The sequence below is a fragment of the Lepisosteus platostomus genome, chromosome 26 (genome assembly GCF_059453375.1).
Source record: "Lepisosteus platostomus isolate fLepPlt1 chromosome 26, fLepPlt1.hap1, whole genome shotgun sequence".
Taxonomy (NCBI): Eukaryota; Metazoa; Chordata; class Actinopteri; order Semionotiformes; family Lepisosteidae; genus Lepisosteus; species Lepisosteus platostomus.
This window is the reverse complement of record NC_142636.1, coordinates 10886805-10895958: the sequence shown is the minus strand read 5'-3', so window position 1 is coordinate 10895958 and position 9154 is coordinate 10886805. Positions and strand designations below refer to the sequence as shown.

Here is a 9154-nt window from a genome sequence, read left to right as displayed (position 1 = left end):
CTGGGCTGCCCTGTACTGTGCTTTTACCCTGATCTCACTGGGTAGTACTGAGTAATTACCATGCTGCACCACAGAAGCTGCTGGCAGGAGAGCAGTTCCAGTAAAGGGAGGCCAGCGAGTATCAGGCAGACAGGCAGAGGCTGGTGTGAACTCAGTGGAAACACACTCGGGCTTTGAAGTGTGTTTACAGCCACTCTGCTGCACCTCTGTCAGCGCTGATGACAGTGGAACTGAGTGACCACTGAGCCCACACACCCCCTACCCTACTGTACCAGTAAACACACACACACACACACACACACACACACACACACACACACACACACACACCCTACCCTACTGTACCAGTAAACACACACACACACACCCTACCCTACTGTACCAGTAAACACACACACACACACCCCTCTACCCTACTGTACCGGTAAACACACACACACCCCCTACCCTACTGTACCAGTAAACACACACACACACACACACCCCTCTACCCTACTGTACCGGTAAACACACACACACCCCCTACCCTACTGTACCAGTAAACACACACACCTCCCTACCTTACTGTACCAGTAAACACACACACACACACACACACACACCCTACTGTACCAGTAAACACACACACTCCTCTACCCTACTGTACCAGTAAACACACACACCTCCCTACCCTACTGTACCAGTAAACACACACACCCCTCTACACCCCTGTGAGGGTGTGTGTGTGTGACTGTGTGTGTCCTGTGATGGACTGGCCCTGGTGAGAGTGTGTGTGTGAGAGTGTGTGTGAGTGTGAGTGTGTGTGTGTGTCCTGTGATGGACCCTGCCTTGAGCCCATTGCTTTCTGGGATAGACTCCCTCCCCCCTGTGGGGGGAGGAGTCTAGGAGAGGGAGTTCTGGGATCAGATGTGTGATTTGGGGAATAAATGCTTGTTTAATCCTAGAGTATTTTTCCCAGTGCAACAGAAACTGCACCTGTCTCTGTGCCACTAACCAGACTTCACTCGTGGGGACTCCACACCGCGTGCCCCACACCAGTAGTTTGGTACTTTTTGATGCAGAAGACGACGCCCGCGAGTTCATTTAAAACGTCGATTCCATCACAGACACACAGGTGCACTGACACACGGATATTAAACAACACACAACGAAATAACTCCCCAGACTGCCGGAAATATCCGGGTGTGATGATTGTAACACTTAATACTAATTCTCGCTGCTGGGGTGTGCGCGCGTGGGTTACGCACCGATCTCGCTCAAGCTCGAGCAGTTTTAGAAGTGCAAGTGTCTCCAGCTCGAGACAGTGATCTGGCACCTGCCGTTAGCACACAACAAAGGCACGAGCCTGGCGGGCCCGGCTGCTCCCGTGACGACACAGGCACGCGAGCCGGGCTGCGCTCTGCGTTTCAGCCGTGCACGCGACCCCCAGACTCTCGTGTGACGCGACCCCGTGTGATGTTGAGAGGCTGGGGTGCAGACCGCAGGCACCGCTGAGGGGGAGAGTCACCGACTGCACTGTCCTCACAGCGCCCGGAGCCCTGAACACACTGCACACAGCGCCCTGAACACACTGCACACTGCACTGTCCTCACAGCGCCCAGAGCTCTGAACACACTGCACACTGCACACAGCGCCCTGAGCACACCACTCACTGCACTGTCCTCACAGTGCCCAGAGCCCTGAACACACTGCAAACGGGACCCAGAGCCCTGAACACATTGCACACTGCACTGTCCTTACAGAGCCCAGAGCCCTGAACACACTGCACTGTCCTCACAGCGCCCGGAGCCCTGAACACACTGCACACAGCGCCCTGAACACACTGCACACTGCACTGTCCTCACAGCGCCCAGAGCTCTGAACACACTGCACACTGCACACAGCGCCCTGAGCACACCACACACTGCACTGTCCTCACAGTGCCCAGAGCCCTGAACACACTGCAAACGGGACCCAGAGCCCTGAACACATTGCACACTGCACTGTCCTTACAGAGCCCAGAGCCCTGAACACACTGCACTGTCCTTACAGCGCCCAGAGCCCTGAACACACTGCACACAGCGCCCTGAACACACTGCACACAGCACCCAGAGCCCTGAACACATTGCACTGTCCTCACAGCACCTAGAGCCCTGAACACACTGCACACTGACACAGCACCCAGAGCCCTGAACACACTGCACTGTCTTCACAGCACCCAGAGCCCTGAACACACTGCACACAGCACACAGGCTCTGAACACACTGCATACTGACACTGACACAGAGCCCTGAACAAATTGTACACAACACACACCACCCAGAGCCCCGAACACACCGCACACACCATCCTGAACACACTGCACACTGCATACTGACACAGCCCAGTGATACATTACTGTGAGCCCTGAGCACAGTTCACACGGACTCTCCATCGCGAGTCCTGAACACACTGTACACTGTACACTGCCAGTCTAGAACACAACGCGCACTGACACAGTCCGGAACACACCGACACAGCCCCGAGCACACCGCCTCTGGCTCTCTGACACAGACGCTGACGCGATCCTGAACACACTGACGCAGTGCTGAACATACCGCCTCAGTCAGTCTGACACAGCCCCGAACACACTAACACACTGACACGGTGACACAGCCCCGGACACACCGACACAGTGACACAGCCCCGGACACACCGACCCGCCGACACAGCCCCGGACACACCGACCCGCCGACACAGCCCCGAGCACATGAGGCTGTGGTCCGCTATGGGCTCCCTTGTCCTGCTCCTCGGTCTTCAGTTTGTCGTTCAAGGTGAGTTCCATGTTTTCTCTTCAGAGTTTTTTTAACTGTGTGGTAAATATAAAAAATAATAATAATAATTGAGGAGATTTTTAAATATCCAGCCTATACTGTAACCTGACCGAGAGCTCGGGCGATTGAACGGAGCGACAGTCCTTAAACTCCTTTCCACACTAAAGACGAGCGTGTCGTTTTCCGCCTGTTAGAACTTCGACGATTCGGCCTCTTCAGACAGACAGGAGTAAAACTGTTTTAAACAGAATCACCTTTTCTGAATCGTGTCCGCTCATAGAATCACAGAATAACCGTGGAGTTACTACAGTACTACTGATAATTACTACAGTACACAGATATTATTGTAGTATTGTTCATTTACAACGTTGTTATGTTTTATAGATCTATTATGGTTACTAATATTTTAGTCCTGTTTTTATTTATTTGCACGCACGATTAAACCAAAATGATGATTATTACATTAACATTATTATTCATGTCCTATAATCATATTTCGTATCCTTTTTATTTCTTATGTTTTTCTTGTTGTTAATATTTAAATGACTATTGCTTTTCTAATGTTTTTATCGTTAATGCGCAGTAATAATATTAGATTTATTCTTATTAGTCTATTTTTGCTGTTCTTATTTTTCAAATTGCTGTTGTTCTGATTTTCGTTGTTAATGTGCAATTACACGATTAGATCTTATTGATATATCATTACCATTGTTATTAAAATTACTGTTGCACTTCTATCATCGTCTTTGCTAATGAACATTAATACTGTTAGATCTGGATAATATATTCGTACTGTTATTATTAAAATTACTGTTATTATTGTTGTTCATGTGCAATAATGATATTAGACTTTATTAACATTATTAATTTAAATTATTAATTATTATATTTAATTAATATCATTTCTGTCGTTTTGTCTGTTAAACCGCAATAAAACAAATAGCTTTTATTAATAATTAATTGTTAAATTACTATTGATCTAATTGTATTATTATCGTTGCTAAAGTGAAATAAGAGTATGAGACCATATATTGTTGCTGTTATTATTAAAATCGCTTTTGCTCATATATTTTTTGTGCAATTATAATAATAATAATAATAATAATAATAATAATAATAATAATAATTATTATTATTATTATTATTATTATTATTATTATTATTATTATTACACAAGCCGAACCTGGCGGGCTCTGTTTGTTCCTCAGCGGTTCCGGCCCAGGACAGGGTCTGGGTGTTTTCCCAGCCGGGCCAGGACGCCACGGTACCCTGCACCTGTAGCAGAGAGCAGAGCTGCTTCGATGAGCTCCTCCGCTGGGTCCGAATGGACCCGAACGGGAAGCTGGAGATCCTCAACACGGACTGCAAACTGAACCAGAACACCGACTGCCGATACAGCAGCACCAGAATCGACTCGAACCGGGTCCAGCTGACGGTGCACGCCGCCCGGCCCGCCGACTCCGGCGTGTTTTACTGCGGAGAGCACCTCAGCAGCTACATGGCCTTCACGGACCGCGGAACCGTCCTCGTCGTCGGAGGTAAGAACCCGCCCGCCCCGCGCCGTGCCGGGGCTGTCCGGGGCCGGGGAGCCCAGAGAAGACCCGGTCGGCGGCGCTGGGTGCGAGCCCGCCGCCGCGGGCAGCCCCGGGGACGCTATGGCTCGGGGGGGTGGTCGGTTTGTCGGCGTGTCTTCGCCTCGCAGGAGCCTGCCAGGCTCCCCGGGGGGGGGGACGCGCGTCTGTCGCCTTGGGCGGGAGGACAGCCGGGTCTCGCAGGCTGTGGACTCCGGGCTAGCCCCCGCGGCAGAGCGGGAGAGACTGAGAGCAGCACCTGCGCACACATTCCGTACACAAAGGGTGGTGGGGGTGGGCAACAGGCGGCCCAGGCATGCCTTCGAAGCCCTGCGCCCTGGTTTCTTTCAAAACACATCCTCCAGTGAGGACTGGCGGCGCTTCTTTACACAAAGGGTGGTGGGAGTGGGGAACAGGCGCCTCAGCCAAGCTGTCGAAGCCGACACCCTGGTTTCATTCGAAACGCAGTCGTGTGCAATCCTCCAGTGAGGACTGGCGGCGCTTCTTTACACAAAGGGTGGTGGGAGTGGGGAACAGGCGGCCCAGCCATGTTGATGTTGCCTGCGCTCTGGCTTCCTGCAAGAAACGGCGGGGTGGCGTCGAGCAGCCGGACAGACTGAGGAAATATTCTCCCCTGGGTTGTGACCGGTTTGCTGTATCTGCTGTACTGTAATATCACCCGGTCCTAATAATAATAATAATAATAATAATAATAATAATAATAATAATAATAATAATAATAATAATAATAATAACAACAACAGCATTAGAGCGCTGGGGCCCTGGTGGTCTGTCTGTTCTCCCCATGCCCCGTGTTCATGTGAGTTTCCGTCCCACAGTCCAGACACGTGCTGGCTTTTCAGGGACAAAGGGAAAAACAGGGAACCCGGGCGCTGGTGTGAGTGTGTGTGTCTGTGTGTCCCGTGACTGACTGGCGTGCTGACCAGCGTGTGTCTGTGTGTGTCCCGTGACTGACTGGCGTGCTGACCAGTGTGTGTGTGTGTGTGTCCCGTGACTGACTTGTGTGCTGACCAGTGTGTGTGTCTGTGAGTGTGTGTGTTTGTCCTGTGACTGACACTCACGTTGTGCCGGGCGAAGCGGGAAGAACACGGGTGGATGGAAAATCGTAAAATTAGAAAATGAGACGTTATTTCTGTAATAAAAACAGCGACAAAGAAGAGGAACAGGATTTTCCTCCTGTTTTAAATGTCGAGATTGCTGGCAAAAACCACACAGAGCAAAACCCGACAGGCTCCAAGACGTCGGGAGCCGAGTTCTGTCGGGCCCGGCGGGTCTGGAGGGAGGGACCGGGTCCGAGGGAGAGACAGTGAGCTGTTACTCCGCCCTGCGGCCCGGGCGGCTGCGGGCTTCTGGGCGCCCGGCGCTTCACTGACAATTCAATTCAACTCAAGGCGCTTCACTGACATGGTCGAGGAGTACAATCGGTGTTGCCAAAGCAAAACAAATACAATTAATATGGAACAACAATCTACAGACGTTTACAATAAAGCCACAATCATAAGATATTTGCATATAAACATAAGGAGTATTATTGGAATAATATTAATATCTGACTGCCTCACACAGACACAAAAAGGGGCACACAGACACACACTGATATACACAGAGATACACAGGGACACACACAGGGACACACAGACACACACTGATATACACAGAGATACACAGGGACACACACAGACACACACTGATATACACAGACACACACAGGGACACACTCACAGGGACACACAGACACACACTGATATACACAGAGATACACACAGATGCACACAGGGACACTCATAGACACTTACAGATGCACACAGACACACACTCACAGGGACACACAGACACACACTGATATACACAGAGATACACAGGGACACACAGACACACACTGATATACACAGAGATACACAGGGACACACTCACAGATGCATACAGACACACACAGGGACACACAGACACACACAGGGACACACAGGGACACACCAGGGGAATTTAGAGACAACAGTGACCCAGCCAGCAGGAGTCTGGGAAGTGGGAGGAAACAGGAGCACCTGGGGAAAACCCACTCCCACGCGGACAGACCATGCAAACTCCTCACAGAATGTGCCCCCGGCCAGAACCGAGCCCCACAGCCCAGAGCCGTGTACAGAGCCGCACCCCACCCACCCCGGGTTTCCGGCTGCTCTCTGGGGTGATGCGCTGGGCTCTGCAAGACGACGTGAGATCCTGATGCAGCTCTAACGCAGGCTGCAGTGCCAGCTGCCTGGCTCTCTGGGGGTCCCCGTTAATCTGCGCTCATCACGTGCCTCTTTCCCCCTGCAGACCCCCCCGCGGACAGCCCCAGCGTCTCGGTGCTGGTGCGGCCCGGCCGGCGCGGGGAGGGCCTGGCCCTGCTGTGCCTGGTGAGCGGCCTGGCGCTGCCCTGGGCTCAGGTGAGCTGGCTGGGGGCCGAGAGGGAGCGCCCGGCGCTGGAAGAGACCACCAGGGTGGCAGGCAGGGGGGGGCGGCCCAGCTACCGCGTCACCAGCCGCCTGAACGTCTCGGAGGAGGAGTGGAGCGAGGGGGGGCCGTGGTCCTGCCAGGCCCGGACAGGCTGGGCTAGCGTCCATCAGAGCCCGAACGTCTCGTCACGCACCCTCGAGGGGAAAGGTAAACCCACCCACACAGCACCCACCCCTTACCTACCACACACCCCTCACCCCTCACCCCTCACCCATCACTGACCCCTCACCCCTCACCCCTCACCGACCCCTCACCCCTCACCCCTCACCGACCCCTCACCCCTCAACCCCTCACCGACCCCTTACCCCTCACCCCTCACCCCTCACCGACCCCTCACCCCTCACCCCTCACCGACCCCTCACCCCTCACCCCTCGCCCATCACCCCTCACCCCTCACCCCTCACCCCTCACCGACCCCTTACCCCTCACCCCTCACCCCTCACAGACCCCTCACCCCTCACTCCTCACCCATCACCCCTCACCCCTCACCCCTCACCCCTCACCCATCACCGACCCCTCACCCCTCACCCCTCACCCATCACCCCTCACCCCTCACCCCTTACCCATGAGCCACCTCTTACCCACTCCCTACCACCTCTTACTCTCACACTCCCACCTCCAGCCCCACACCCACTATCACCCACCCTGACCTATCCCTTACAACCCATCACCCATCACCCATCACCCACCCCATTATTATTGAGAACACTACAGTGTGTCAGGATAAAGGTATTACAGCACACAGCTGTGAGGTGTCGCCCCCTGCTGTTCGAACAGGTCAGCTGACTGCGCTCCAGTGGTGCCCGGGTCCGAGTGGGTCTCTGTACCCAGCTGTCCTGGCCTCTCTCTCTGCCCTCAGTCTGCTGGCTCTGATCGGCAGTATCTCCTACCTGACCATTAATCGCTCACCCTCTGACAGAGGTAAGACACACACACACACCAGCTCAGACACACACACACACAGATAGAGAACAGACGGATTGATTCGTATTGCTCATGAGACACACAGACACACACACAGATAGAGAACAGACGGATTGATTCGTATTGCTCATGAGAATGGATCACTGCTCTGCTCGTCCTGTGCTCCTCTGTTGCAGACTCGAGGCAGACGAATGGGGGCGCTCTTGTACCTGGGTTAGAGGTGAGTGTGGTGTCATTTGACCAGTGTGTGTAGACTTTATACACCTTAACAAAAGTACTTATATTTAATCTGGGTGGTTCAGGCCATGGGAGGGTCAGAATAGAGTGGTCAAGGTACAGAGTATTGTGCAGTGCTGTGCGTTGTTGTGTAGTGTTGTGCAGTGCTGTGCGTTCTTGCGAGGTGTTGTGAATGTTGTGCAGTGCTGTGTGTTGTTGTGAGTGCTGTGCAGCGCTGTGCACTGTTGCAAGGTGTTGTGTGTTGCTGCGAGGTGTGTGACACATGACCCTGCTGTGTTGCAGACGGACACCTATGGGGGCGTCACCTACGCACACCTGGACCTGAAGCCCGCGGGCCGGCCGGGCCGGCGGCGCCAGGACAGACAGGAGGACAGGCTGACCTACAGCGAGGTGCGGTACGCCAGGCCCAGCGGGACCAGCCAGACCGCCTAGCCCTCGCCACGCAGCGCCACAGCGCCCCCTGCTGCCCAGCCCTCAGATCCCAGTCCGCTGACAGCTGGGCTTCAGCAGTGCGCAGTTCTCTGGACTGCTCTGGTCTTCTGTAGTGTGCAGTTCTCCTGTGTGCTGTGCTGTTATAGGGTGTTCAGTAGTGTGCAGTCCTCCTGTGTTTTGTGGTGTTCAGTAGTGTGCAGTCTGTGCTGTGTTGTTCTGTGGTGTTCAGTAGTGTGCAGTCTGTGCTGTGCTGCTCTATGGTGTTCAGTAGTGTGCAGTCCTCCTGTGTTGTGTGGTGTTCAGTAGTGTGCAGTCTGTGCTGTGTTGTTCTGTGGTGTTCAGTAGTGCGCAGCCTGTGCTGTAGTGTTCAGTCCTCCTGTGTTGTGTGGTGTTCAGCGCCCTCTACAGCTCACCCGCCGACAGTGTCTTTTATCTTCAGTGGTTATTTACAGTTTGTGTCCAGAGCTCTTCCGTGCAGTTTGGATTTTTACACGTCAGTTTTATAGATTTATTCTCGATTTCTGCTGTGTTGACGTGCTGCCGGTGCTGTCCAGCGCCCTGGAGGCGCCGATCTGCGCATCGGTTGTGAATAAAGTCAGCGTGATGCGTGAGCCTGTGTCCTGCGTGATGTTTTCAACAGCTTTCTGTGCTCCTCGCCCGCCACACATGAAGCAGCCAGCGGCT

General features: G+C 53.3%; 1 protein-coding gene across 2 annotated transcripts; it reads left to right on the top strand.

The window, feature by feature from the left end:
• The first annotated feature begins 2587 nt into the window (after positions 1–2587).
• Positions 2588–9081, top strand: LOC148640100 (uncharacterized). 2 transcript variants are annotated; one of them, XM_088621444.1, is made up of 6 exons: positions 2590–2792; positions 4001–4330; positions 6698–7024; positions 7655–7798; positions 7978–8021; positions 8321–9081. In XM_088621444.1, exons 1-6 carry the CDS (start codon positions 2729–2731, stop codon positions 8468–8470), a joined length of 1059 nt encoding a protein of 352 aa, XP_088477570.1. In that variant the 5' UTR covers positions 2590–2728; the 3' UTR covers positions 8471–9081. The 2 variants fall into 2 exon arrangements, with proteins under 2 accessions (XP_088477571.1, XP_088477570.1); XM_088621445.1 differs by lacking the exon at positions 7655–7798 and having other exon boundaries at positions 2588–2792.
• The last annotated feature ends 73 nt before the right edge of the window (positions 9082–9154 follow it).